Source organism: Salvelinus alpinus, chromosome 2, assembly GCF_045679555.1.
Source record: "Salvelinus alpinus chromosome 2, SLU_Salpinus.1, whole genome shotgun sequence".
NCBI classification, from domain to species: domain Eukaryota; kingdom Metazoa; phylum Chordata; class Actinopteri; order Salmoniformes; family Salmonidae; genus Salvelinus; species Salvelinus alpinus.
The window spans coordinates 35,250,561-35,278,533 of record NC_092087.1 but is presented as its reverse complement, the minus strand read 5'-3'; the positions used below and the strand labels follow the sequence as shown (position 1 = coordinate 35,278,533).

Sequence of the window (27,973 nt, the reverse complement as noted above, 5' to 3'; positions counted from 1 at the left end):
TACTTCTACACTGCCCGGGAGAGGGAGGGGGTGGCGGGGTGACAGCCAGGGAGGGACGAATAAGGGTGAGATTAAGCAGTGTAGATGATGGGAGCGAAGGATCAGGGATGACAATTGGAGAAATGGAGAGATCCTAGGAAAGAGAGGAGGGGTGGGGGGGGGGGGAGAGACATTAAACGGTGTGGGAGACCTAGAGGTGGGGTGGGGCCCAGTGTTTAAACATGATGAATTAATGAGAGAGAAGAGGAAAAGACAGACTGCAGGGAGAAGAGTGCAGAATGAAAGGAGAGGAGAGGAGAGGCGTGCAGATGAGAGGAGAGGAGTTGAGAAGAAGAGAGGAGTGGAGAGGAGAGGAGTGCAGATGGAGATGAGTGCAGAAGGAGAGCAGAGGTGAGGAGTGTAGAAGGACAGCAGAAGGAGAGGAGTGCAGAAAGTGTGCAGAGGATAGGAGAGGAGAGGAGTTGATAGGAGTTCAAAAGGAGAGGAGTGCAGGAGTGGAGATGAGAGGAGAGGAGAAGTATAGAAGAGCAGAATGAGAGCAGAGGAGAAGAGAGGATACGAGACGAGACATGAGGAGAGGAGAGGAGGAGAGACGAATTCAGAAGGAAACCAGAGGAGAGGAGTGCGGATGGAGTGCAGAGGAGAGGAGAGCATAAGGAGAGCAGAAGGAGAGCAGAAGGAAAGGAGAGGAGATTAGAAGGATAGCAAAGGAGAGGAGTGCAGAGGGAGAGGAGAGGAGAGGAGAGGAGAGGAGAGGAGAGGAGAGGAGAGGAGAGGAGAGGAGAGGAGAGGAAAGGAGAGGAGAGGAGAGGAGAGGAGAGGAGAGGAGAGGAGAGGAGAGGAGAGGAGAGGAGAGGAGTTCAGAAGGAGTGGAGATAAGGAGAAGAGAGGAGAGGAGAGGAGAAGGAGATGAGAGGAAAGGAGAGGAGAGGAGAGGAGAGGAGAAGAGAGGAGAGGAGAGGAGAGGAGAGGAGAGGAGAGGAGAGGAGAGGAGAGGAGAGGAGAAGAGAGGAGAGGAGAGGAGAGGAGAGGAGAGGAGAGGAGAGGAGTGTAGAAGGACAGCAGAAGGAGAAGAGTGCAGAAAGTTTGTAGGGGATAGGAGAGGAGAGGAGTTGATAGGAGTTCAGTGGGAGAGGAGAGGAGTGCAGGAGTGTAGATGAGAGGAGAGGAGAGGAGAAGTATAAAAGAGTAGAATGAGCAGAGGAGAGGAGAGGATACGAGACAAGAGGAGAGGAGTGCAGAAGGAGAGGAGAGGAGAAGAGAGGAGAGGAGAGGAGAGGAGAGGAGATGAGAGGAGAGGAGAGGAGAGGAGAGGAGAGGAGAGGAGAGGAGAGGAGAGGAGAGGAGAGGAGAGGAGAGGAGAGGAGAGGAGAGGAGAGGAGATGAGTGCAGAAGGAGAGCAGAGGAGTGGATAGGAGTTCGGAAGGAGAACCGAGGAAAGGAGTGCAGATGGAGTGGATTGTTGAGGTGAGCAGAATGAGAGTGGAAGAGAGCAGAAGGAGAGTAGAGGAGAGGGGAGCAGAAGGAGAGCAGAGGAGAGGGGAGCAGAAGGAGAGGGCAATAGAGCAAAATAAAAACAGAGTGGCGTGCAAAAGGAGATTAGAGGAGAGGAGAGCAGAAGGAGAGCAGAGGAGAGGAGACGAGAGGAGAAGAGAGGAGTGCAGAAGAGAGGAGAAGAGAGGGGAGGAGAGGAGTGTAGAAGGACAGCGGAAGGAGAGGAGTGCAGAAAGTGTGCAGAGGATAGGAGAGGAGATGAGAGGAGAAGAGAAGAGAGGAGCGGAGAGGAGAGGAGTTGATAGGAGTTCAGAAGGAGAGCAGAGGAGAGGAGTGCAGAAGGAGAGGAGAGCAGAGGAAAGGAGAGCAGAGGAGAGTAGAGGAGAAGGAGAGGAGTGCAGAAGGAGAGGAGTGGAGAGGAGAGGGGGTACAGAGGAGAGGAGAGGAGAGGAGAGGAGAGGAGAGGAGAGGAGAGGAGAGGAGAGGAGAGGAGAGGAGAGGAGAGGAGAGGAGAGGAGAGGAGAGGAGAGGAGAGGAGAGGAGAGGAGAGGAGAGGAGAGGAGATTAAAAGGACAATATGATAGAAGAGGGTGAGAAAACAGTGACAAGATAGATACAAAGTAGAAGGGACAAATGTTTTGTATGTCTGAGAATTTAAGAGAGAACAATAAAACTAAGGGGTTGAGGAGTGTGAGAACGGGATGACTGACTTATTATTCAAAATATATATTTGCCTGTTAACATTAAATACACAATGAAATGAAACCCCAGTCCAGGTACACACATTAACTCTGAACTCTGCTGTCTTGCTCTGCTGTGAGAGAAATAGATACAGAGGAGGGGTGGCCATACATCTCCAACATGATTTATCACCGCATTGCCATTCCCACTCTGAAATATCGGCCTATTAAAACATTCATTGAGTTGATTAAACTGCAATAAAATCTAACATAATTTGTACCGACAGTTTCAGGGTCTGATTTATTAGTCTGGTGCTTTGTATCCTCTCATATCCCACCCAGTCCTGCCGCCGTCAGAGACTTTCCACACACAGGATAGCAGTGGGGAAACAGCAGATCTTGCTGCCACCCATTGGTGGCTTTAGAGTGCTGCAGCTGCATGCACTGGAACCCAATAACCTGGCTATTGCAAGCAACAGACAGATTACACTGAGTGTACAAAACATTAGGAACACCTGCTCTTTCCATGACGTAGACTGACCAGAATGGTCCACCACCCAAAGGACATCCAGCCAACGTGACACAACTGTGGGAAGCATTGGATTAAACATGGGCCAGCATCCCTGCGGAACACTTTAAAACACCTTGTAATCCATGTCTCAACGAATTGAGGTCGTTCTGAGACCAAATATTAGGAAAGTGTTCCTAATGTTTTGTACACTCAGTGTATAAATGATAAAAATACTAATCTCTCGTTGGACAGACGCATGTAACATAACTGGTATCATGTAGGATGCGACTACTGACAAGAAACTTTTTCTTCTGGTGAGCAGATTTTTTGTCACTGATTATTTGAACAAGTCCTGATTTTGAAGATGTTTGCTTTGGAAGAATATTTTCTAACACGTCTTCATCCAGAATTTAATCGAGCGTCTGACACAATTACGCCTGATTTTAGTTTCTGTGATTATGAAAATACTAGCTACTAGGATCGGTGTTGAAGAAAACCTCATAAGCATATTTATCGTAGTATAGCCAATTTCATGACTAGAAATATAGTAATTTAACCGACGGCCTAACAGCTGAACCGCTTGTTTTTTGCACTTGTTGCCTCAATGAATAAAATTGCAAAAAAAAATGTTTTTGAGTGCAACCTCTCTACCAACAACTAGAAATGTAATCATGTACTATGGTAGCCCATGCTATAGAGCTTGTCACATTTACGGCCAGCCTAAGCCTAAATACTCACCAAGTCCATTACATTCATCCCACTTAGCCTTGTCTAAAAGGGCTCTAATGCAACAACATACTGTGCATTCGGAAAGTATTCAATACTTTTTTATATCACATTTACATAAGTATTCAGACCCTAAGCAGCTTTGGCAGCAATTACAGCCTTGAGTCTTCTTGGGTTTGACGCTGCAAGCTTGGCACACCTGTATTTGGGGAGTTTCTCCCATTCTTCTTTGCAGATCCTCTCAATGTATGTCAGGTTGGATGGGGAGCGTTGCTGCACAGCTATTTTCAGGTCTCTCCAGAGATGTTTTATCGGGTTCAAGTCCGGGCTCTGGCTGGGCCACTTAAGGACATTCAGAGACTTGTCCCAAAGCCACTCCTGCGTTGTCTTGGCTCTGTGCTTAGGGTCATTGTCCTGTTGGAAGGTGAACCTTCACGCCAGTCTGAGGTCCTGAACGCTCTGGAGCAGCTTTTCATCATGTATCTTTCTGCTCCGTTTATCCTACAGATGGCAACCGAAGTCAGCCTGCATGCGCCCGGCGCGCCACTAGAGTGCAATGGGACAAGTGACTTCCCCGGCCGGCCAACCCTTCCCATAACCCGGACGACTCTGGGCAAATTGTGCATCGCCTCATGGGTCTCCCGGTCGCGGCCGGCTGCGAGACAGCCTGGGATCGAACCCGGGTCTGTAGGGACGCTCTAGCACTGCGATGCAGTACCTAAGACCTTATGTAAATAAGGTATCTCTGTTTTTTATTTTTAATACATGTGCAAAAATATTTAAAAACCTGTTTTTGCTTTGTGATTATGGGGCGTGTGTAAATTGATGAGGGGGGAAAGTATTTAATCCCTTTTAGAATAAGGCTGTGACATCACAAAATGTGGAAAAGTCAAGAGGTCTGAATACTTTCCGAATGCACTGTATGTATTCAGATATGTATTCATTAACATATTATTGAAGGAAGCAGGTTAAATTGTTAGGTGGTGTATACAGTTGAAGTCGGAAGTTTACATACACTTAGGTTTTTCAACCACTCCACAAATTTCTTGTTAACAAACTATAGTTTTGGCAAGTCGGTTAGGACATCTACTTTGTGCATGACACAAGTCATTTTTCCAACAATTGTTTACAGACAGATTATTTCACTTATAATTCACTGTATCACAATTCCAGTGGGTCAGAAGTTTACATACGCAAAGTTGACTGCGCCTTTAAACGCTTGGAAAATTCCAGAAAATTATGTCATGGCTTTAGAAGCTTCTGATAGGCTAATTGACATAATTTGATTCGATTGGAGGTGTACCTGTGGATGTATTTCAAGGCCTACCTTCAAACTCAGTGCCTCTTTGCTTGACATCAAGGGAATATCAAAAGAAATCAGCCAAGACCTCAGAAACAAATTTGTAGACCTCCACAAGTCTGGTTCATCCTTGGGAGCAATTTCCAAACGCCTGAAGGTAGCACGTTCATCTGTACAAGCGATAGTACGGAAGTATGAACACCATGGGACCATGCAGCCGTCATACCGCTCAGGAAGGAGACGCGTTCTGTCTCTTAGAGATGAACGTGCTTTGGTGCGAAAAGTGCAAATCAATCCCAGAACAACAGCAAAGGACCTTGTAAAGATCCTGAAGGAAACAGGTACAAAAATATCTATATCCACAGTAAAACGAATCCTATATCGACATAACCTGAAAGGCCGCTCAGCAAGGAAGAAGCTACTGCTCCAAAACCGCCATAAAAAAGCCAGACTACTGTTTGCAACTGCACATGGGGATAAAGATCGTACTTTTTGGAGAAATGTCCTCTGGTCTGATGAAACAAACATAGAACTGTTTGGCCATAACGACCATCGTTATGTTTGGAGGAAAAAGGGGGGGCTTGCAAGCCCAAGAACACCACCCCAACCGTGAAGCACGGGGGTGGCAGCATCATGTTGTGGGGGTGCTTTGCTGCAGGAGGGGCTGGTGCACTTCACAAAATAGATGGCATCAAGAGGAGGTAAAATTATGTGGATACATTGAATCAACATCTCAAGACATCAGTCAGGAAGTTAAAGCTTGGTCACAAATGGGTCTTCCAAATGGACAATGACCCCAAGCATACTTCCAAAGTTGTGGCAAAGTGGCTTAAGGACAACAAAGTCAAGGTATTGGAGTGGCCATCACAAAGCCCTGACCTCAATGCTATAGAAAATGTGTGGGCAGAACTGAAAAAGCGTGTGTGAGCAAGGAGGCCTACAAACCTGACTCAGTTACACCAGCTCTGTCAGGAGGAATGGGCCAGAATTCACCCAACTTATTGTGGGAAGCTTGTGAAAGGCTACAAGAAAGTTTGACCCAAGTTAAAATATTTAAAGGCAATGCTACCAAATATTAATTAAGTGTATGTAAACTTCTGACCCACTGGGAATGTGATGAAAGAAATAATACTGAAATAAATCATTCTCTCTACTATTATTCTGACATTTCACATTCTTAAAATATAGTGGTGATCCTAACTGACCTAAGACAGGGAATTTTTACGAGGATTAAATGTCAGGAATTGTGAAAAACTGAGTTTAAATGTATTTGGCTAAGGTGTATGTAAACTTCCGACTTCAACTGTATGTCATAGTATTTGGCCTCAAACAATAATGGTATCTCTCTCTCTCTCTGTGTGTGTGTGTGTGTGTGTGTGTGTGTGTGTGTGTGTGTGTGTGTGTGTGTGTGTGTGTGTGTGTGTGTGTGTGTGTGCGTGCGTGCGTGCGTGCGTGCGTGCGTGCGTGCGTGCGTGCGTGCGTGCGTGCGTGCGTGCGTGCGTGCGTGCGCAAGTGGGTGTGCAACCAGGTCAAATGATGTTCTGTGGAGAGGACCTGAATTGACCCCATAGCTAATAGGAGAGAGAGAGATACAGAGAGAGAGGGTAGGGAAACAGAAAAGTGAAATGTTGCGAAAGTTTTAGCACACAATCATTTTAAAATGCAACCAAGTGAGTTGTTACGTAATAAGTTATTTTAATTACTGTACATTTTTCAGGAAGGTCTGATGAAAACCGTATAATTCCATATTTCCCAGCATTAGTTCTCTGTTGTTAGGAGTGGAAGTGTTGTGTACAGAGCTGGGGGTCTATTGATCCACATGCTTTATTACCCTACACTGGGAGTGTTAACACAGTCCAGGAAGATGGGAGGGGAGGATCACCTGGAAATGGTGCTATCGATCCCGGCTCGCTGCCACGGGAAAGGCTTCTATGACGGAACATCCTCCAGGGATATGTGGGATCGGGAAGATCTACCAACAGAGAACAGCGCTGCACAGGGGACACACGACACATCTGGCATGTGTTGGGTTTTTGGAGTCCGAAGAGACATCTAGTATTTAGTCTATGTTATGTGGGTTTTTTGGGGGGAAGAGTTTTGTGGTGTCTCAGCTAGCGTCCCATATGGTACCCTATTCCCTAAATAGTGTACTACTGTTGATCAGGGTCCATAGGGAATGGGGTGCCATTAGGGATGCAGCCTCATGTGTCATGTCTACATCGTTGACCTATTCACTGTCCAGACACCATGATGTGACCTATTGGCCTATTAGTTGTCATAACAAGTGCCTCGGTGCAATTTACCGTAAGTCAAATGAAATTGCCTGTTTCATCATGGCCTGTCTTAACATATTGTCATTCATTTTGTAAGTTAGTGCCTTTATATTGCACATGGTGAAGTAATGCTTGACAGCGTCCAAAACAACTGGAACAAAAGAGCGTGCCGTATAACACATCAAGACAGAACGTCACGTGTGAAACTTGATCTCGCAACATGTATTCTGTACATTGTCCAACTGCTGCAAATTCTGCAGTGTAAATATACAGACCAGGCTGCACCTAGAATTTAAATAGTATGGAACCCCCTGGAATCAAATTAGTATAATCATTTAATCACCATTTTATTCATCAAAGTACGTGACTTCAAATCAAGAGACTTCTGGGTTTTTGCATGGGCTGCATCTCATGCCACTGCATCCGCCGGTGTCGGCCATTCGGCTCTGTGGTGGAAAACGGCAGGCTTACCAAGGTGTTTGTGAGACCAGGAGACATCACGGAAACAGGTCTTCTAACAGAAACGTCTGTAAAGGCAGAACGGTTTGAGCTAAAAACGACACTTCTGAACAGCTGAGACACTTATAAACACGAACGTGTCATTCGTTTTGCTCTATGACGCCCACCAGCTTCACAGTACTGGTCCAAAGGTCATCTGGTGAATGTGCAGTAAAAATGACATCATAGGTGGAGGGGTCATTCCACTACATAAAATGTAATAAAACAATTCCTTCGCCATCTCTCAGATATAAGAAACATAATTCAAAACATACATCCTTTTGATATATTTTTGACTATCTGTTTTTCCATGCATGAATGTGTTATTCAATGTGTTTCTATGTGCTAATAGCAGTAAGGCCAAATTCAATGTTTCATCAAATCCTTTTTTAATATATTTTTTTTACACTTACAAGGGTCCTAAGATTGTAAATCAAATAACTAAATGGTCCATGGTATGAGCATCGTAAAACAATTCCACATGTTAGCTTGGTGTGGAACTTGTAGCGAGTCAGTGAGAAGTGGGAGGAGGACGGTGCCAGGAGCAACACATGGTAGACACCAGGGTCATAATCAATCAAATGGACTGAAACATTACTTGGACTTGTCCAAAAGAAAGCACTCGTATTCATTTTCCATTGCACATGTTTTAAAAACATTTTCCATTGTGCGCCCTGATGAATACAACCACGTTCCTCTAGGGTCATGTGTGGAGGGTGGAAACCCTGGCAGACTGACAGCCTGGCTGGCTGACTGACTGTTATACTGCAGTCATCCCCATACCTCACTGGACTCCAGGCCTCTGCTATGTCAGGCTGCTCAAGCAATCCACTGTCAGAGCCAGTTTGCCCTCTGCTGGGGTGAGTGGAATCAACAATGTCAATACTGTCTCAGTCTATTCCACAGATAAACAACAACCCAAATGGACACTTAAACACTGCTGTATCATGGTGCAACTGCTGTCATCGTGGTCAGCCCATCCCCAGTTCAAGCAAACCCCTTTGGCAGGCCAGGCATCACCTGAAGCATCTGAAATCCCCAGGATAATGACTCTGTGATGAAGTCAACTGACTCCTATCAGGTTTTCTTATCCTCCCAGTGCCCAGTCAGTGACATCAAGACTGTTAATACAGATTGTCATGTCCGGAGGTGTAAAGAGGCTGTGGCAGGAGGATGTTGGACTTATGTGCACTGGTGGTCCGCTGGGTTCTCTCCTTTGGACTGGTGGCCTTTGTGGTCCGCTGGGTTCTCTCATTTGGACTGGTGGCCTTCGTGGTCCGCTGGGTTTTCTCGTTTGGACTGGTGGCCTTCGTGGTCCGCTGGGTTCTCTCCTTTGGACTGGTGGCCTTCGTGGGGCTCTGGGTTCTCTCCTTTGGACTGGTGGCCTTCGTGGTCCGCTGGGTTCTCTCCTTTGGACTGGTGGCCTTCGTGGTCCGCTGGGTTCTCTCCTTTGGACTGGTGGCCTTCGTGGTCCGCTGGGTTCTCTCGTTTGGACTGGTGGCCTTCGTGGTCCGCTGGGTTCTCTCGTTTGGACTGGTGGCCTTCGTGGTCCGCTGGGTTCTCTCCTTTGGACTGGTGGCCTTCGTGGGGCTCTGGGTTCTCTCCTTTGGACTGGTGGCCTTCGTGGGGCTCTGGGTTCTCTCCTTTGGACTGGTGGCCTTCGTGGTCCGCTGGGTTCTCTCCTTTGGACTGGTGGCCTTCGTGGTCCGCTGGGTTCTCTCCTTTGGACTGGTGGCCTTCGTGGTCAGCTGGGTTCTCTCCTTTGGACTGGTGGCCTTCGTGGTCCGCTGGGTTCTCTCCTTTGGACTGGTGGCCTTCGTGGGGCTCTGGGTTCTCTCCTTTGGACTGGTGGCCTTTGTGGGGCTCTGGGTTCTGAAGGCGGTCCGTCTACGTCCAAAGGCCACCTCAGTTAAAGGTATGTATCATGATGTTAGTATGTGGTGGTCAAGGTTAGAATCTGTCTGTCTGTCCGCCGGGTTTATGAACAATGTCTATTTGTGTACTAGAATGTAAAGTATGTGTATTTTTGAATTGGTAGGTCTATGGCTATGTATGTCTGTGCATGTGTGTGGTTAGTGTGTACAACAGGAGGCTGCTGAGGGGAGAACGGCTCATAATAATGGCTGGAATGGCGCAAACTGAATGGCATGTATTTGATATCGTTCCACCTATTCCACTCCAGCCATTACCACAAGTCCGTTCTCCCCAATTAAGGTGCCACCAACCTCCTGTGGTGTGTACGTGTGGTGCTTGTACAGTATATGTACAGTACGTATCTCTGTACTATACCATTTGTGTTGGGTATCTGTGTTCTCCTGTTGGCAGGCCTTGGGATGACTAAGCAGTTTTACAGTAATGACAGCAAGCGGTGAGGGGGTAAGGGTAGGGGAACTGCACTTCATAGATAGCAGGCTTGTATCCCAGTCAAGCTCAGACATCCTGTGTCTATTTAAAGATGACTATTAAATAGTCTAGGACAGATTTGTGATATGGACATGCTGATTGCACATTCAAGTATATTATACAATATGTTTGTATCAGCATAATAAAATATATTGAAGTAAACAATCTACAAGTACTTGCAATTTTCTCAAATTAGTACCTTTTTTGTTGTATTTTTGTTACATGTCTCTGTTTGGACTTCTATTGCTATTTAATTCTTAGCTGAAAACAAAGACTGTCTTGTAGTACATGAGTAAGTCCAGTTTATGGACTCCTGCACACACTGCAGTTCACAGACAGGGGTGGTCCTCCTGAGTTACTCCTCCCTCATTGCTAGTAAACACAATAGACACACATCTCAGATCAGATCTGTTTCCCACTGACTGACCCACTGAGACCCTAACAGCACATGAATAATAAAACAGTTATGAACCATTCTCAAGCGTGCACACAGACTCACAAATACATACACACAAACATACATACACACACACAGTGGGGTAATGTGTCTACTTTCTATGGTGGCTTTCTATGGTAACTAATGAGGTGGAGGGTGTGAACTACTGAGACAGACATACATGATAATGACTGGCTTGACACTCACAGATAGGGTGTGTGACGACATTAAACACATACACCGTCTTCAAAAACAAAGCATGGGTTTTAGAAAACTAGTTTGGAAGTGGGAACAGTCAAAAGAAATGCTAGATAGATTTGTTGGTGGTAGAGAAGGCCTATCGGGTGTATCGTGACTCAGGAAAAGACCCAGATGCAGACATAGGAGGCAGATAGTTCGAATTGCAGGCAAAAGGCAGTTCGAGGGCAGGCAGAGGTTTGCAATCCAGGAGAGTCAGGCAGGTACAGGATGACAGGCAGCCTCAGAACAGGAAGACTAAAAACAAAAACTTGAGAAACAGAAAACGCAGGTATAAATTCACAGGGGATAATCAGGAAAAATGGGAAACACCTGGTGGGTGGTGAAGACAACCACAAGACAGGTGAGACAGATCAGGGTGTGACAGGGTGAGATACTTAGTTGATTCTTCCAGTGCATAGCAACATCTGATGTAATGCATTAGTCATGGCATTAGCTATCTAGTTAGTTAGCAATTAGGAAAAGTAGAAGACTAAATTATGTCTATTGTGGGAGCATTTAGAATAAATTAAATGTTTTATTTCTAGCTGCTGTAATGTTTTTACGAAAAGTTATCAAAAGACAAACAGTACATTTATGCTTCAATTGATAGGAGTTTGATTTGAGGGTACCCATGCATTCTCTCATACACTCTCATTACAGTAACCTCTCAAGTTAATTCTCAACGAATATCTCTATTCTAACAAACTCTCATCCATGCTATGTATTGATGGGCTCGGTGTAGCCTTATACAGCCTATTCTGTGATTGCTGCAGACCAAGCTTATTTATTTGTATGAAGGCATAGGCTGTGACGGTGGTTAGTTTTATAATTAGTTTCGAGCGAAGAGAGGTGTGTGTGCGTGTTTGCACACAAGTGTATGTGCGAGTGATACGGTGTGTGTGTGTTCTCATCACGCGCATGCATCAGATTCCTGCCAAGCAGGGTGGTGGATAAACTGTCTCCCACTGTCCCATCCAGTCACTTTCCCAGTCAGGCAAGCAGGGAGAGTGAGGGGAGAGGAGAGAGAGAGATATTATACTGCACTATACCATACACTATAACAGCAGGGCTACCAGGACCAAGGCTAATTCTTCTCTGCTGTCTTTTCCTTCCTTCCATTTTCTGGTCACAGGCAGTTCCAGGACCATGGCACACCCTAAAGACCACAACAAGATGGGCATTGGCCGCTCCATCGCCGTGCTGACCTCTGGAGGCGATGCCCAGGGTGAGTGGGGCTGGGCGGAACAGGGCAGGTGGGTGCCATGGGACTGTTCGGGGGAAGCACCAGTTTCAGGGGCAGACAGTCCAAGGGAGGGCAGACAGCCCAGAGGCTTGTTGGTAAGCAGCAGGTGGCTGAGCCGGGCCAGAGTTATATAGGTCTGTGGGAACAGTTCCCATGTGGGGGCAGCAAACAATGAGATATTATTGTTATATATTAAGTCAACAATTCCCATAATTCCCATTCATGTTCAGAGCTTGTCAATGAATTTGGAGTAGGGAAACAGTGGAGTGTAGTGAGGTAAAGTAAGAAGTGATTTATAAACATAATTTGTGTTGTCTGAAGTTATGGCTGGACTTCAAGGGTGATGCATAGACTGACTGGACTACAGAAATGCATACATTTTTGTTGAAAGTCAGATGAGTCACAGCACATATACCGTACCGTAGCTCAACTAATAGAAAACATGCCTCTTATTTGGTGGTTTGAAATTCAACTGTGTTGACGTTTTGTTTTCAGTCACAGTTCCAGTCACACAGTTTGCCACAGCCACCACCACGGCCGAATAAACTGTAATGATTGTGGAGTTCTGACATTAAAAGTTCATATCGTGTTGGTGGCTGTGATATCACATTATTGAACATATGAGACGTCTTATATGGCACGTTAGCTTCACATAGAGACCCCTTCTCTCGGTTGTCACTGAGATATCTTATCACGTTCAAAAAAGGGCAACGTGAAGTCTTCCATCCGAGGAGGTTGCCAGGGTCACCAGAGCATTTGCAGTGGGTGTGTCCCAATAATCTCTCCTTCCTTTTGAAATGTGCACTCTTTCACTACTCCCCCCAAATGTAAAATCATTGGATTGGTGTAGGCATGGGTAGAGGGAGTTTCTGTATGCCAATCATTTCGTTTCAAATCGAAGAAGGGAAGTGAACATGCGCACACTTTTGGAGAAAGGAAAGGTTATTGGGATGCACCCAACAGTCTTCCCCCTGACCTTTAACTGGATGATGAATACCTCCCCTTTGACCTTTTGGGATGTCTGCCACTGACCCCACATGACCTTCTGATTGGAGCCTGTGTCAGGGAGCTGTCTGCCTGAACTTTACATCATTATGGAGCTATCTGCCAACAACTAAGTAGCTCTAGTTGGCTAGCTGCTTTTCAGGGTTCTCTCTCTGCTCTCTTTTATTTCATGTTTTTTCTTGTCTTCTTCCCATATTTTGTACATACACCCTGGCTACTCTGTCCTTTAAATATTCGCCCATATCTTTCCCTCTATTTCCCTCTCTTTCCCTCCCGCTGTCTCTCTTTCCCTCTCGTTCCTTCTCGTCTCTCTGTATTTTTTGAAGTGGTGCTAATTTTAGAGGTGTGACCTTTGTCATATGACATGGAGAGGAGGAGGAGGAGGAGGAGGAGGAGGAGGAGGAGGAGGAGGAGGAGGAGATAAGTGGGCCGCCCTATCCCTCCCTCATATCCCTTCTCAATCCTCTTCCTCCTCTTCCACCTAAACCTTTTTCTCCCTCCATCATGTTGAAAGGGGAGACTCTTGGCACCTCAATACTATCCACATGTGTTGCCCTTTAGAGTGGAGCTGGTGTGTTGAGACAGGAAAGACAGGAAATGTAACTAGCTCACTGTCTGCCCTACCCACCCACCCTGTCTGCCCTACCCACCTACCCTGTCGTCCCTGTCTGCCTTACTTTCCCTGTCTGCCCTTTCAGATCCCTGCTAGTTCACTGACACAGACACACAGGCAGTTGCAACTACATGCCCAGGAGAGCTTGAAAGTGTTGCATTGTCATCCCAACTGTGTGGATGTGACAGGAGTGCTCTTCATTATTCCACTATGCTATGCTATGCTATGGTTCCCCATCAACCATACATCCTGACCATGTGAACTCACAAGAAAAAACTCTGGACCCTAGTACATATGAGGGAAGCTCATCTGCGTGCTCGTCGTCCTCACCAGGGTCTTGACCTGAAGGTGAGCGGTTTGCTGATGTCAACATTGTGAACAGAGTGCCCCATGGTGGCGATGGGGTTATGATATGGGCAGGCATAAGCTACGGACAATGAACACAATTGCATTTTAACGAAGGCAATTTGAATGCAGAGAGATAACGTGATGAGATCCTGAGGCCCATTGTCATGCTATTCAGCTGCTGCTATCACCTCATGTTTCAGCATGATAATGCATGGCCATGTCACAAGGATCTGTACACAATTATTTTAAGCTGAAAATGTCCCAGTTCTTCCATGGCCTGCATACTCACCAGACATGTCACTCATTGAGCGTGTTTGGGATGCTCTGGATTGATGTGTATGACAGCGTGTTCCAGTTCCCGCCAATATCCAGCAACTTCACACAGCCATTGAAGATGAGTGTGACAACATTCCACAGGTCACAATCAACAGCATGATCAACGCCATTCGAAGGAGATGTTTCACGCTGCAGGAGGCAAATTGTGGTCATAAGAGATACTGACTGGTTTTCTGATCCACACCCCTACCTTTTTTAAAGGTATCTGTGACCAACAGATGCATATCTGTGTTCCCAGTCATGTGAAATCAATCTTGAAATTGTTGTAAGTAGCCTGTTTAGCTTCCATCTAAACCAGTCACTCAGGGAGGGACTAACGTGGCTGGCCCCTGGTGCTATATACAGGGAGTACCAGTACAGAGTCGATGTGCAGGGGTACGAGGTAACTGAGCTGTAGCAGCAGCGTGTGTGAAAGTGTGTGTGATCGTGTGGCGTCTCTATGCATGTGTGTGCATGTTATTAGTGTGTGTCTGTTGGGCAGTCTGTTTGTAAGTATGTGTGGGTAGAGTCCAGTGTGTGTGCATAGAGTCAGTGCAAGACAGTTAGTTAAAAAAAGGGTCAATGCAGGTAGTCCAGGTAGTCATTTGATTAATTATTTAGCAGTCTTGTTTAGCAGTCTTATAGCTTGGAGGAAGAAGCTGTTCAGAGTCCTGTTGGTTCCAGACTTGGGACACTGGTACCACTTGTCATGCAGTAGCAGAAAGAGTCTAGGGTCTTCCTCTGACACCGCTCGGTATAGAGGTCCTGGATGGCAGGGAGCTCAGCCCCACCCTCTGTAGCGGCTTGCAGTCGAATGCCCTGCAGTTGTGGTACCAAGCGGTGATTCAGCCAGTCAAGTTGGCTGCATCCCCTATATAATCATTCATATGTTAAGTTTGTAGCACACAGCATGCCAACTTAATCATAGCAGCTACACTGTGTTGTGTGTCATAGTTCAAAACCACCTGTGCAGGTGGGACTGTGTCAGTGATGTTCTAACAGCCACTCTGTGCTGCAGGTATGAATGCTGCTGTGAGGGCCACAGTCAGAGTGGGCATCTACACTGGGGCCAAAGTCTACTTCGTTCATGAGGTTAGTACCTGACTTGTAGCTCCCCAATCTCATCAACCATTTTATGTTACCCATTAGTCTACAACTGTTACTATTCCCTTTTTCTGATTATTATAGTCTACAGCAATCAAGGCATTTCTAGTCGATCACCAATCATTTCTGCAGAAAAGCCAACAATATAAAGGGAATTTTTTTGTATTTATTTTTTTGTGCTCTTGGCGGTAGGTGCACTTGATTCAGAAGCCCTGCGCACCGGGTAGGCAAAGTGTTCCCATTTTGAACCATTTCATTCAAACTCAGCTTACCCGGCAGACAGAGATCTGTGGCTTAATCAGTGTGGCTACTGTGCTGGCCAGTCTTACAGCTAAAATTACAGTGCCTACAGCTTGACCCAGTCCATAGCAAAGTTTGATATTAGCCTACATGAAATTTTCTTAACTTTTAAAACCATGACCAGAGAGAAACTGTTAAAGACTACAGCTAAGAGCTGCTGTTTTTATGAGTGAATTCATGTCAATGTTTTTATTCAGCACTGTCAATACTGTTTTTATTCAACACTATTACAAAACGTAAAATTTGTGGAAAACTGTCTCGACTTCCGGGATACTCAAATCAGTATGATATGTTATGTTTGGTATGGTTACATTAGACAGATGGTTACTCAAGTCAAAAGTGAAAGTAGGGTGGCTGGATAGGTGTATAATGCGAACATTTAGCAACCCGAAGGTTGTGAGTTTGAATCTCATCACGGTAATTTTAGCATTTTAGCTAATTAGCAACTTTTCAACTACTTACTACTTTTTAGCTACTTTGTAATTACTTAGCTAAGCCTTCCCCTAACCTTAACCCTTTTAGCTAACCCTTCACTCATCCACATCCTTAACCCTTTAAGCTAACTCCTAAACTTAACCCTAACCTTAACCCTAACCCTAGCCTAGCTAACGTTAGCTAGCTAGCTAACATTAGCCACCTAACTAGAATTTGTAACATATCATACGTTTTGCAAATGTGTAACATATAGTACGATTTTCAAATTTGTAACATATTGTATGATGTGTAAATTCGTAATATATGAATTGTAATTCATAACATATCATACGAAATAGGCGATGGACAAATTAATACACACCATACGAAATGTAACATATCTTACTAAATGGAGTGTCTTGGATTTACATATAGAATAATACAAAATCCATGATTAGAGGGGACAGGATGTAAACCAACAGAGCTACGGACAGCAAGGCCTGGATTTGAGAAAGGTGATCTGGAATGAGCCTCTTACAACCTCATATTCCTTTTTCCTTGCCTGTTACCTTACCGTAAAGGTTTGTCAGCCAAGCCACCTCAGTTACCTTGGGTTTCACCTTAGATCCTCCCGTAACTGTGAGTGACAGGTTTGTGTGTTCGTCTCCAGGGTTACCAGGGTTTGGTGGATGGAGGTGACAATATCAAACCTGCCACCTGGGAGAGCGTGTCTATGATGCTGCAGCTGGTGAGCACACATACAGTACACACACACACACACACACACTTTATCCAATTACCTCCCCCCTCACTCTCCTTTAGTTTCTGACCAAATGTAACCTTTCAGTGTCTAAGGGTGGGATCCATCCTCTGTAACATGAACTGGTCCTAGATCAGTGACCCTCTAGTCAGTAGGAGCTAGTCAAATGCCAGGGTTCACTGGATTTAATGGGCTTCAGAATGATAGGCTGGGATTTCACCTCCCTCCTTTCCTCCTCTTCCCTTCCTCTTTCCCTTCCCCTTGGTCTCTCTCCTTCTCGCTCTCTCTCTCTCTCTCTCTCTCTCTCTCTCACACACACTATTCCTGAACCACAATCTCTCTCATCCCTCTCTGCCTATAACCCACATCCTGTCCTTCTCTACTTCCTCCTCCATCTCTCCCCCTTATTTAGCCCAACTGAATGTGTTCTGTTGGCATGTTGTCTCGTCTCAGGGTGGCACTGTGATTGGCAGTGCCCGCTGTATGGACTTCAAAGAGAAGTGGGGGCGTCTGAAGGCCGCCTGCAACTTGGTCAAACTGGGCATCACCAACCTGTGTGTGATCGGTGGTGACGGTAGCTTGACTGGTGCTAACCAGTTCCGTACAGAGTGGAGCGAGTTGCTGGCTGACCTGACCAAACAGGGTGAGATACCTAGGCCACAAACAAGACTACATTACCCAGTACCCTTCACTACAAAGCACCCAACTACCAGAAAACATAATGTAACCCACTACACTTATGTAACCCTCCCAGTCACTTTTTAGATTATCCTAAGAGGGGGGATTAGGTCATTATTCATTATGATCTTAAGGCCAAAAATGATCCTAGATCAGCACTACTACTCCAAGACAATTTGTGAATACAGGCCCAAGCATCTGTATGGTCTTTGAAATATGTGACTCCTTACACTGTACTTTAATGCCTCCTTGTGGACCCAAGTCATATAGGCAAAGTCATTTATCCAAAGCAACTTAGTGCTTGCATACAGTTTGATATGTCTGGCCCCAGCAGGAATTGAACCCACAACCCCAGCGTTGCAAGGGCCATGCTCTATCAACTGAGTCACATAGGACTACAAGTAGTGCATTAAATGTGAGAGCTGACTGCTAGTTTGTGTGTCCACCACCAGGTAAGATCACGGCGGAGGAGGCTAAGCGTTCTTCTCACCTCAACATCGTGGGCATGGTGGGCTCTATAGACAACGACTTCTGTGGCACTGACATGACCATTGGCACTGACTCCGCCCTGCACCGCATCATAGAGGTGGTGGACGCCATAACGACTACTGCACAGAGGTACACACACACAGACATACACACACCAATATTAAGTCATTTGTAAGCATCAGTAAATCCTGATTTTTGGGGGGTTTCTTCAGTTTTTCACATATTTCTGTTGACAGTCACCAGAGGACCTTTATCCTGGAGGTGATGGGCAGACACTGCGGGTGAGTGCCTGACTGTGTGTGTGTGCGTGCATCTGTGCGCACGTGTGTCTGTGCGTGCTTGTGTATGTATTAACATTGCTGTCTGTCCTCACAGCTACCTGGCCCTGGTGACTGCTCTGGCCTGCGGTGCTGACTGGGTGTTCATCCCAGAGATGCCCCCAGAGGACAACTGGGAGGAACATCTGTGCAAAAGACTGATTGCGGTACCACACCTCCTCTCCTGCTCCCTCTATCCCTCCATCCTTCTATCCCTTCTCCACCTCTTCTGATTGAGCCTCTCTATCTCTTTGTCCCTCTCCCTGGTTTTCTCTCTCTCTTCCTCATATAATAACACACGAAACAACGTTCTCTCTCCGTCTCTCTCTCAGCAAAGGGAGCGTGGTTCCCGTCTGAACGTCATCATCATGGCAGAGGGAGCCCAGGACCGTAAGCAGAAACCCATCACCTGTGACCAAGTCAAAAATGTGAGCGATGGCATTACACAGTCAATAGAAGTTGTCCCTAACCACTGAAACAGGCAGTGTCCCAAACGGCACCCTATTCCCCCAGCCAGAGTCCGATATGTTTCATCCCCCTAATGTTAAAGGTTATAAGGGGCTAGGGTAATATCACATTTGATCAATCGTCTAGCTCTGATCTGACAGAGGACTGATGCTGTAATCTCTCTGTGTCACTCTGTACAGCTGGTATCCAAGAAACTTGGCTTTGACACCCGTTCCACCATCCTGGGACACGTACAGAGAGGTGGCACCCCCTCTGCTTTCGACAGGATCTTGGTAATCCATCTGTCTGTCACCACTTTGTGTCTGTCAATCCGTCTGTCTGTGGCTGGTATTGTTTTTACTCTGTTGTCTACTCTTTCTTGACCTTCAGGGTCATTTACATAACGCCTATAATGTTCCTGCTATGATAATCGATCCTTCATTCATTCATTCATTCATTCATTCATTCATTCATTCATTCATTCATTCATTCTCTCCCTCCATACCCCAGGGTAGCAGGATGGGTGTGGAGGCTGTGATGGCTCTGTTGGAGGCCACCCCAGAAACCCCAGCCTGTGTTGTCAGTCTTTCTGGGAATATGGCCATCAGGCTGCCGCTCATGGAGTGTGTCCAAGTTGTGAGCTATACACCTATGCCACATCAAACTGCATTATATCCTCTCTTATTGCTGAGAAAGCATATTATCGACATCGTCTTTTAAAATGTCTTCCTCTCTCTATTTCCCCCCACTCTCTCACTCACTCTCTCAGACTAAAGATGTGACCGTAGCCATGGCTGAGGGGAGATTTGAAGATGCTGTGAATCTCAGGGGAAAGTGAGCCTTTATTTTGCCTATTTTTTTTCCTTCTTCATTTGGACTAAGTAGTGAGATGAAAACCATTGGTCATTTTCTTGTTTGTAGGAGCTTTCAGAATAACTGGAACACATACAAAATGCTGGCTCACGTGACCCCTCCAGAAGTGAAGGTGAGTAACTGTATCATTTTCATCAGGTTATTTTTCTTGGTCTGATATTTGGGCAACCTGGTTGCACATTTGAAGGTGTTCTAGGGTTGCACCCAAAATACATCCTCTCTCTGTCTTGTTCTCCCCCTCTCAGAGCAACATCAATATTGCCATTGTAAATGTGGGCGCCCCCTGTGCTGGGATGAATGCAGCAGTGCGTTCAGCTGTCAGGGCTGGTCTCATCCAGGGACACCAGATGCTGGCTATATACGATGGCTTTGATGGCCTGGCTAACGGACAGGTGGGACATTCCACCAGGAAAGATGCCCCTGAGGATTTCTTGTAGTGGACAACTTGTATGTTATTTTACATCTGATCAGATGAATGGCATCATCAGGAGCATCAGTTCATTGCCAAGTTGAGCTCCATCTGCACAGCTCAACACAAATAACACACACACACACCATACTAATCTCTCTTTCCTCTTCCCCAGATTGAGCCTATCACTTGGGCTCAAGTGGGCGGATGGACTGGGAAGGGAGGGTCCAATCTCGGTACCAAGAGGTGAGACATCTCCACGGAGCACACGCACCAATGCTTAGGGCCAGGGAAAGCTCACAGTCGTGTGTTTAGGAGGAACCCAGGGTCCTACTAAGAACAAGAGAAACCTCTATTGACATTTAACTCTCAATGTTTCTCCTCTCTGGTGTGTAGACACCTGCCAGGTAAAAACATTGAGCAAATCAGCCTGAACATTGCCAAGTTCAACATCCATTCTCTGATCATCATCGGAGGCTTTGAGGTGAGGATCGAGGGGTTGGATCAGAGAGTATTCGGATGGTTCACTGGTCCACTGTCCAATCATTATTGATTGAACATATGAATTGAACATAAGCACAACAGTTGAAAAACAAGTATCATGAATATTGTCTTGTCTGTTGATGCCTAGTCCAGATATACATGGTATTGTGTGTCTCCTTGTCAGGCGTATCTGGGTGGTCTGGAGCTGGTAACAGCCAGGGAGAAGTACGAGGAGCTGTGTATCCCCATGGTGGTCATTCCCGCCACCGTCTCCAACAATGTTCCCGGATCAGACTTCAGCATCGGCGCTGACACCGCCCTCAACACCATCACCACGGTAAGACAAACACACATGCTGTACCCCACACACACACACACACATTTTAAATACTTTATTTGAATCCACAAATGACATTACAGTCGAGAAGGATTCAAACATTTCAAAGGACAAAGATGTCTGGGTGGATATAAAAAGCACCTTCTCCATACAGCAAGGCTGGCCATGACCGCTGAAACAGAGCATTACCTTAGCTACTTTACCTTTGTCCTATGCAAGCCTGCATTCTGAAGGCCACGTCCAGTCAGCCTATGTACATGGGCGAGACTCCCAAATATCAGCACCACAAGTTTGCACTGATAACTAAGGCTGTTCAGGCGTGACACATGGAGATGGTATTTCAGCAACTTAGCAACAAAAGGTCTGCTCCATGTAGGAGTCAAAAGAGCAACTCACTTCCAAAATATGCACCTCCCTCCGGCCTTCCCCACAACAACAATATCTGGCATATTTGGGATACAAGAAAACGTCTCATTATCAAACTAGACCGCTCTGAAAGGAGAAAGTTTGTGGGATACACACACTTTTACCTTTTAGTAGACACTCTTATCCAGAGCAATTAGGGTTAAGTGCCTTTCTCAAGGACACATCAACAGATTTTTTACCAAGTCGCTCTGGGATTCGAACCAGTGACCTTTTTGTTACTAGCCCAACACTCTTAACTGCTATGCTAACTGCTAGGCTACCTGCCTAACATATGACAATACCCAGACACACATCCCTCCTCATACTAGCCTTTCTTTCTGTCAGACTTGCGACAGGATCAAGCAGTCTGCTGCTGGCACCAAGAGGAGAGTGTTCATCATTGAGACCATGGGGGGATACTGCGGCTACCTGGCAACCATGGCTGGCTTGTCATCTGGGGCTGACGCTGCCTACATTTATGAAGAGCCTTTCCATATCCGTGACCTGGAGGTCAGGGGGCACACTGACAGAATAACAAAGATGGATGGATTCTGTGTTATATTTCAAGCACAAGAAATATGGACATTGGGATGTTGAATCATCTGTTGTATTGTTTTGTTGCAGCTGAACGTGGTGCATCTGATAGAAAAGATGAGGACCTCAGTGAAGAGAGGTCTCATTCTCAGGTAGATGTGCTCTCCTCAAAAACACATCCTGTCTGATATCCCTCAGACATTATTGTTCTCTTGTTTCTCTTGTTACCGCAAATCCTCCTCCTGCCCACAGGAACTCTAATGCCAACGACAACTACACCACACAGTTCCTCTACAACCTGTACTCAGAGGAGGGCAAGGGCACGTTCGACTGCAGGATGAACATCCTGGGACACATGCAGCAGGTCTGATGGACACATCTTCTAACTGTTTAATGGGCTTAACTCTAAACCTGTAGTAATATGAGGAATCAATGAATCTATATATTCCTATGGAAATACATCTCTCTAACTATCTCTCTTTCTCTTTGCTCACCACCAGGGTGGAACCCCCACTCCCTTCGACAGGAATTTTGGCACCAAGATGGGAGCCAAGTCTGTCCTGTGGCTGACTGACAAACTGAAGGAGTGCTACAGACACGGTGAGGATCATTTGGTATTTTATTAGGATCCCCATTGCAAAAGCAGCAGCTACTCTTCCTTGGGTCCACACAAAACATGAAACATGACATAATACAGAACACTAATAGACAAGAACAGCTCAAGGACATAACTACATCAATTAAAAAAGAAAGGCACATATAGCCTACATATCAATACCAAAACATACACACAAACTCTTTAGGTCTAATAGAGGAGAGGCGTTGTGCCCTGAGGTGTTGCTTTATCTGTTTTTTGAAACCAGGTTTGCTGTTCAATTGAGCAATATGAGATTAAACGGATTTCCATGCAATAATGGCTACATATAATACTGTACGCTTTCTTGAATTTGTTTTGGATTTGGGGGATGTCTGGTGGCATGTCTGGTGGGGTGAGTGTGTGTGTCAGAGCTGTGTGTAAGTTGACTATGCAAACAATTTGGGATTTTCAACACATTCATGTTTCTTATAAAAAGAAGTGATGCAGTCAGTCTCTCCTCAACTCTTAGCCAAGAGAGACTGGCATGCATAGTATTTATATCAGCCCTCTGATTACAATGAAGAACAAGACGTGCCACTCTGTTCTGGGCCAGCTGCAGCTTAACTAGGTCTTTCCTTGCAGCACTCGACCACATGACTGGACAATAATCAAGATAAGACAAAACTAGAGCCTGCATCTCCCCATCTTTACAACCATTGAATCTATATGTTTTGACCATGACCGTTTACAATCTAAGGTAACGCCAAGTAATTTAGTCTTCTCAACTTGTTCAGCAGACACACCATTCATAACCAAATTCAGCTGAGGTCTAGAACTTAGGGAATGCTTTGTACAAAATACAATGCTCTTAAGTTTAGAGATGTTCAGGACCAGTTTATGACTGGCCACCCAATTCAAAACAGACTGCAACTCTTTGTTAAGGTTTTCAGTGACTTCATTAGCTATGGTTGCTGATGCGTATATGGTTGAATCAGCATCATACATGGACACACATGCTTTGTTTAATGCCAGTGGTAGGTCATTGGTAAAAATAGAAAAAAGTAGCGGGCCGAGAGAGCTGCCCTGCGGTACACCACCCTTTACGTGTTTGACATTAGAGAAGCTTCCATTAAAGAAAACCCTTTGAGTTCTATTATATAGATAGCTTTGAATCCACGATAAGGTAGAGGTTGAAAAGCCATAACACATACGTTTTTTCAACAACAGGCTATGGTCAATAATATCAAAGGCTCCACTGAAATCTAACAGTCCAGCTCCCACAATCTTCTCATTATCAATTTCTTTCAATCATCAGTCATTTGTGTCAGTGCAGTACATGTTGAGTGCCTTCTTTTATAAGCATGCTGAAAGTCTGTTGGTAATTTGTTTACAGATAGCATTGTATTTGGTCAAACACAATTCTTTCCAACAGTTTGCTAAGAGCTGGCAGCAAGCTTATAGGTCTGCTGTTAGAACCAGTAAAGGCCACTTTACCACTCTTGGGTAGCGGAATTAATTTGGAGGACAAATACTTTCCTCTAGGCTCAGATTAAAGATATGACAGATAGGAGTGGCTATAGAGTCAGCTACCATCCTCAGTAGCTATCCATCTAAGTTGTCAATGCCAGGAGGTTTGTCATTATTGATCGTTTACAATAATTTTCCACCTCTCCCACACTAACTTTACAAAATTAATGTTTATCAATAATTGGAAGAAGCAATTTAATAAATGCATCAAGTGCAGCGTCTGGATGCTCCTTATTAATCACATCAGACAAACAAATATTTTTAACATCATCCACATAAGAGTCACAGTAAAATATTTTGTATGATCTCTTGTACACTATTTTCAAATCAAATCAAAGTTTATTTGTCACGTGCGCCGAATACAACAGGTGTAGACCTTACAGTGAAATGCTTACTTACAGGCTCTAACCAATAGTGCAAAAAAGGAGTTAGGTGAACAATAGGTAAGTAAAGAAATAAAACAACAGTAAAAAGACAGGCTAAATACAGTAGCGAGGCAATAAAAGTAGCGAGGCTACATACAGACACCGGTTAGTCAGGCTGATTGAGGTAGTATGTACATGTAGATATGGTTAAAGTGACTATGCATATATGATGAACAGAGAGTAGCAGTAGCGTAAAAGAGGGGTTGGTGGGTGGCGGGACACAATGCAGATAGCCCGGTTAGCCAATGTGCGGGAGCACTGGTCGGTCGGCCCAATTGAGGTAGTATGTACATGAATGTATAGTTAAAGTGACTGCATATATGATGAACAGAGAGTAGCAGCAGCGTAAAAATAGGGGTTGGGAGCGACACACAATGCAAATAGTCCGGGTAGCCATTTGATTACCTGTTCAGGAGTCTTATGGCTTGGGGGTAAAAACTGTTGAGAATCCTTTTTGTCCTAGACTTGGCACTCCGGTACGGCTTGCCATGCAGTAGTAGAGAGAACAGTCTATGACTGGGGTGGCTGAGGTCTTTGACAATTTTTAGGGCCTTCCTCTGACACCGCCTGGTGTAGAGGTCCTGGATGGCAGGCAGCTTAGCCCCAGTGATGTCTTGGGCTGTACGCACTACCCTCTGTAGTGCCTTGCGGTCGGAGGCCAAGCAATTGCCGTACCAGGCAGTGATGCAACCAGTCAGGATGCTCTCGATGTTGCAGCTGTAGAACCTTTTGAGGATCTGAGGACCCATGCCAAATCTTTTTAGTTTCCCGAGGCGGAATAGGCTTTGTCGTGCCCTCTTCACGACCGTGTTGGTGTGTTTGGACCACATGTTGTTGATGTGGACACCAAGGAACTTGAAGCTCTCAACCTGCTCCACTACAGCCCCGTCGATGAGAATGGGGGCGTGCTCGGTCTTCCTTTTCCTGTCGTCCATAATCATCTCCTTAGTCTTGGTTACGTTGAGGGATAGGTTGTTATTCTGGCACCACCCGGCCAGGTCTCTGACCTCCTCCTTATAGGCTGTCTCGTCGTTGTCGGTGATCAGGTCTACCACTGTTGTGTCGTCTGCAAACTTATTGATGGTGTTGGAGTCGTGCCTGGCCATGCAGGGTGAACAGGGAGTACAGGAGGGGACTGAGCACGCACCCCTGTGGAGCTCCAGTGTTGAGGATCAGCGTGGCAGATGTATTGCTACCTACTCTCACCACCTGGGGGCGGCCCGTCAGGAAGTCCAGGATCCAGTTGCAGAGGGAGGTGTTTAGTCCCAGGATCCTTAGCTTGGTGATGAGCTTTGAGGGTACTATGGTGTTGAACGCTGAGCTGTAGTCAATGAATAGCATTCTCACATAAGTGTTCCTTTTGTCCAGGTGGGAAAGGGCAGTGTGGAGTGCAACAGAGATTGCATCATCTGTGGATCTGTTTGGGCGGTATGCAAATTGGACTGGGTCTAGGGTTTCTAGGATAATGGTGTTGTGAACCATTACCAACCTTTCAAAGCACTTCATTGCTAGGCCCAGCTTTTGGAACTTTGGCTTTCCTGGATATAGCCACAATTTTGTGATCACTGTATCCAATGGGTACAGCTTTAGAACAAAGTTCTACAGTATTAGTAAAAATGTGATCGATACATGTGGATGATCTTGTCCCTGTAGTGTTTGTAAAACGCACTGGTAGGCTTATTACTAACTTGAACCAGATTACAGGCACTGATTACAGTGAGAAGCTTCCTCTTGAGCGGACAGCTTGATGAAAACCAATGAATATTCAGGTCCCAACAAACTTTTCAAAACAACAAACCAAGCTCTCCCTTGTTCAACATGAAGTGGTTCCACACTCCGTCTGGAACCAAATGTCTTTAAGCTGATGGAAATTACTTAATTCCTTCAATCACCTCGAGCAAATCTAACCCCTAAAAATACATTTTTCAAAAAGCGAATAACTCTTCCTTGCTCTCATCAACAAGCACAATGTCTTCATAACTTGCTCTCTATAATGCATCTACATGGATTCATGACCTTCTGTGCCGACTACCCTTGGCCTGGTCCTTGATAGGTGTTTTATCTAACTCCTCCTATTGTTGTCCTGCTATAAGAGATGAGCTGGATAAAGTCCATACAGACAGGTCTAGGACCAGCCAGGCTACTGCCCTCCTATGTTGATGCTAGCCCTCTTTGTGTCCCCAGGTCGTATCTTTGCTAACACATCAGATTCTGCCTGTGTGCTGGGCATGAAAAGGAGATCCCTGATCTTCCAACCCCTGGAGTCCCTGAAGGAAGACACTGACTTTGAGTAAGTCCTAATCCTCCCTCTGTTTCCACACCTCCTTCTCTTTCTCTCCTCCTCTCTTTCTCTCCTTCTCTCTTGTTTGTGACTCTTCATCGTATGTTCCACATTGAGTTCAACTGTGTTTTAATGATGAGCAGTGGTAGGTAAGTGCTGTTGTTTGTATGTGTCAATCCAATCAGAACCATTGAACCAGCCCAGGTTCCTTCTATCATTTATCTTATTATTCTTCCTCTGTTTCCTGTTTTCTTTCTCTGATCCCACTCTTATGCTCCTCCTCCTTCACACTCCCCCCTTCTACCACCCTTTCCCACTCCATCCTTCTCTCCTCCCTCCACAGGCACCGTATCCCAAAGACTGAGTGGTGGCTGAAGCTGAGGCCCATTCTGAAGATCCTGGCCAGGTATGAAGCTGTGGAAATAGACACCTCTGAGGCGGCTGCCATGGAGCACATCATCAAGAAGACAGGCGAAATCAAGGGGGGCAAAATGTAAACAAACCAAATAAACACACACAACCTCACATAAACACATACATACACACCCTTAGTCTTGCACCTAGACCCGCCCGCACCTATGAGAAGAAAGGAACCTGAGGATCTGTCTTTTTCAGCCATCTATTTCCTGTGTTTGAGGGGTGCAAAATCCACTTGTCACTTAAATCTGGCTGGATTGATTGCTTTCATTTTAATTCTGTGACTCTTTCATACTCTTGCTTGTGCCAGTCGTTTTTACCCGTTAATGTTACGCCCGTGGAAATGTTTGTAATGACCTCTCAAACACATCCCGGTAATGGCTGAAAGGGGCTCAATGGAAAACATTGTATTTCCATTGTATCTATAAGAACGCTAAACTTTGTCTGAGATTAAACGCATAGTCTCGACACTTGCATCACAAGAAAGAGAAGAAAGATAACTTTATTTTGATGGGTGTACATTTTGTGCGGCGCTGAACAAAGTTATAATTTAATAGATTTGAAAGGTTTACAAAAGAGATGCGCTAAAATGAAAGCAATTTCCGAAAAGGAACACTCGGATTATAGTAATACTATGTCTGATCTCGCAAACTATGTAAAGTATTTATAGATAGGTGTAATCTGTTCTAAGACATATTGAAATTTGACAATAAATGTAATACCTGAATTCCCACCAAAATCCCTGAACTCCATTATTTGTCCTTGCCAGTAAAATGTTTTATGTGCTATAATTCAGTCAATATATAATGGATACATTTTCTTCAAAAAGTTTGGAGTATCTTCAACCATTGTCCAACTGTTGCATTTATTGGAATTGTTTTTAAAACCTTTTAACAATTTTGTTAGTAACTAGTAGTTAGTTGCTAGGAACAGTCAACCATTCAGTCAACTGATGGGTGTATCATATCAGTACAGTACCAGTGGTTATGAGGAAAAGACTGTACATACAGTTTGTTGTGTGGAGCTTTGAACTATTCAACATCACAGAAGTTATTCTACATCATTCTGCAGCTAGCAACCCTTAAACAATACTGTGCAGATCTCTCAGCAA

At 45.2% G+C, this 27,973-nt stretch overlaps 2 protein-coding genes across 3 annotated transcripts; one reads left to right on the top strand and one right to left on the bottom strand.

Annotated features, from left to right (window-relative positions):
• Positions 1-8,733: 8,733 nt before the first annotated feature.
• Positions 8,734-10,549, bottom strand: LOC139540765 (involucrin-like). Its single transcript, XM_071344711.1, has 2 exons — positions 10,529-10,549; positions 8,734-9,369 (listed from the first exon to the last, which is right to left on the bottom strand). The coding sequence occupies exons 1-2, from the start codon at positions 10,547-10,549 to the stop codon at positions 8,734-8,736; spliced, it is 657 nt and encodes a 218-aa protein (XP_071200812.1).
• Positions 10,550-11,427: 878 nt separating this feature from the next.
• pfkmb (phosphofructokinase, muscle b) lies at positions 11,428-27,595 on the top strand. 2 transcript variants are annotated; one of them, XM_071375896.1, is made up of 23 exons: positions 11,428-11,555; positions 11,694-11,786; positions 15,104-15,177; positions 16,574-16,651; positions 17,117-17,306; positions 17,794-17,959; positions 18,067-18,111; positions 18,206-18,314; positions 18,480-18,575; positions 18,795-18,887; positions 19,105-19,230; positions 19,364-19,428; positions 19,516-19,579; positions 19,713-19,859; positions 20,052-20,122; positions 20,273-20,360; positions 20,544-20,696; positions 21,447-21,611; positions 21,726-21,787; positions 21,888-21,999; positions 22,136-22,235; positions 26,349-26,454; positions 26,789-27,595. In XM_071375896.1, the coding sequence occupies exons 2-23, from the start codon at positions 11,708-11,710 to the stop codon at positions 26,940-26,942; spliced, it is 2,343 nt and encodes a 780-aa protein (XP_071231997.1). In that variant the 5' UTR covers positions 11,428-11,555; positions 11,694-11,707; the 3' UTR covers positions 26,943-27,595. The 2 variants fall into 2 exon arrangements, with proteins under 2 accessions (XP_071231997.1, XP_071231989.1); XM_071375888.1 differs by having other exon boundaries at positions 11,542-11,786.
• Positions 27,596-27,973: the final 378 nt, after the last annotated feature.

Coding starts and splice junctions, on each gene's coding strand:
- pfkmb (XM_071375896.1), top strand. CDS start 11,708: ATGGCACACCCTAAAGACCACAACAAGATGGGCATTGGCCGCTCCATC. Junction 20,361..20,543: donor TCATCATCGGAGGCTTTGAG/GTGAGGATCGAG, acceptor TCTCCTTGTCAG/GCGTATCTGGGTGGTCTGGA. Junction 21,612..21,725: donor TCCATATCCGTGACCTGGAG/GTCAGGGGGCAC, acceptor GTTTTGTTGCAG/CTGAACGTGGTGCATCTGAT.
- LOC139540765 (XM_071344711.1), bottom strand. CDS start 10,549: ATGTCGTCACACACCCTATCT. Junction 9,370..10,528: donor TGTCGTCACACACCCTATCT/GTGAGTGTCAAG, acceptor CTTTGGACGTAG/ACGGACCGCCTTCAGAACCC.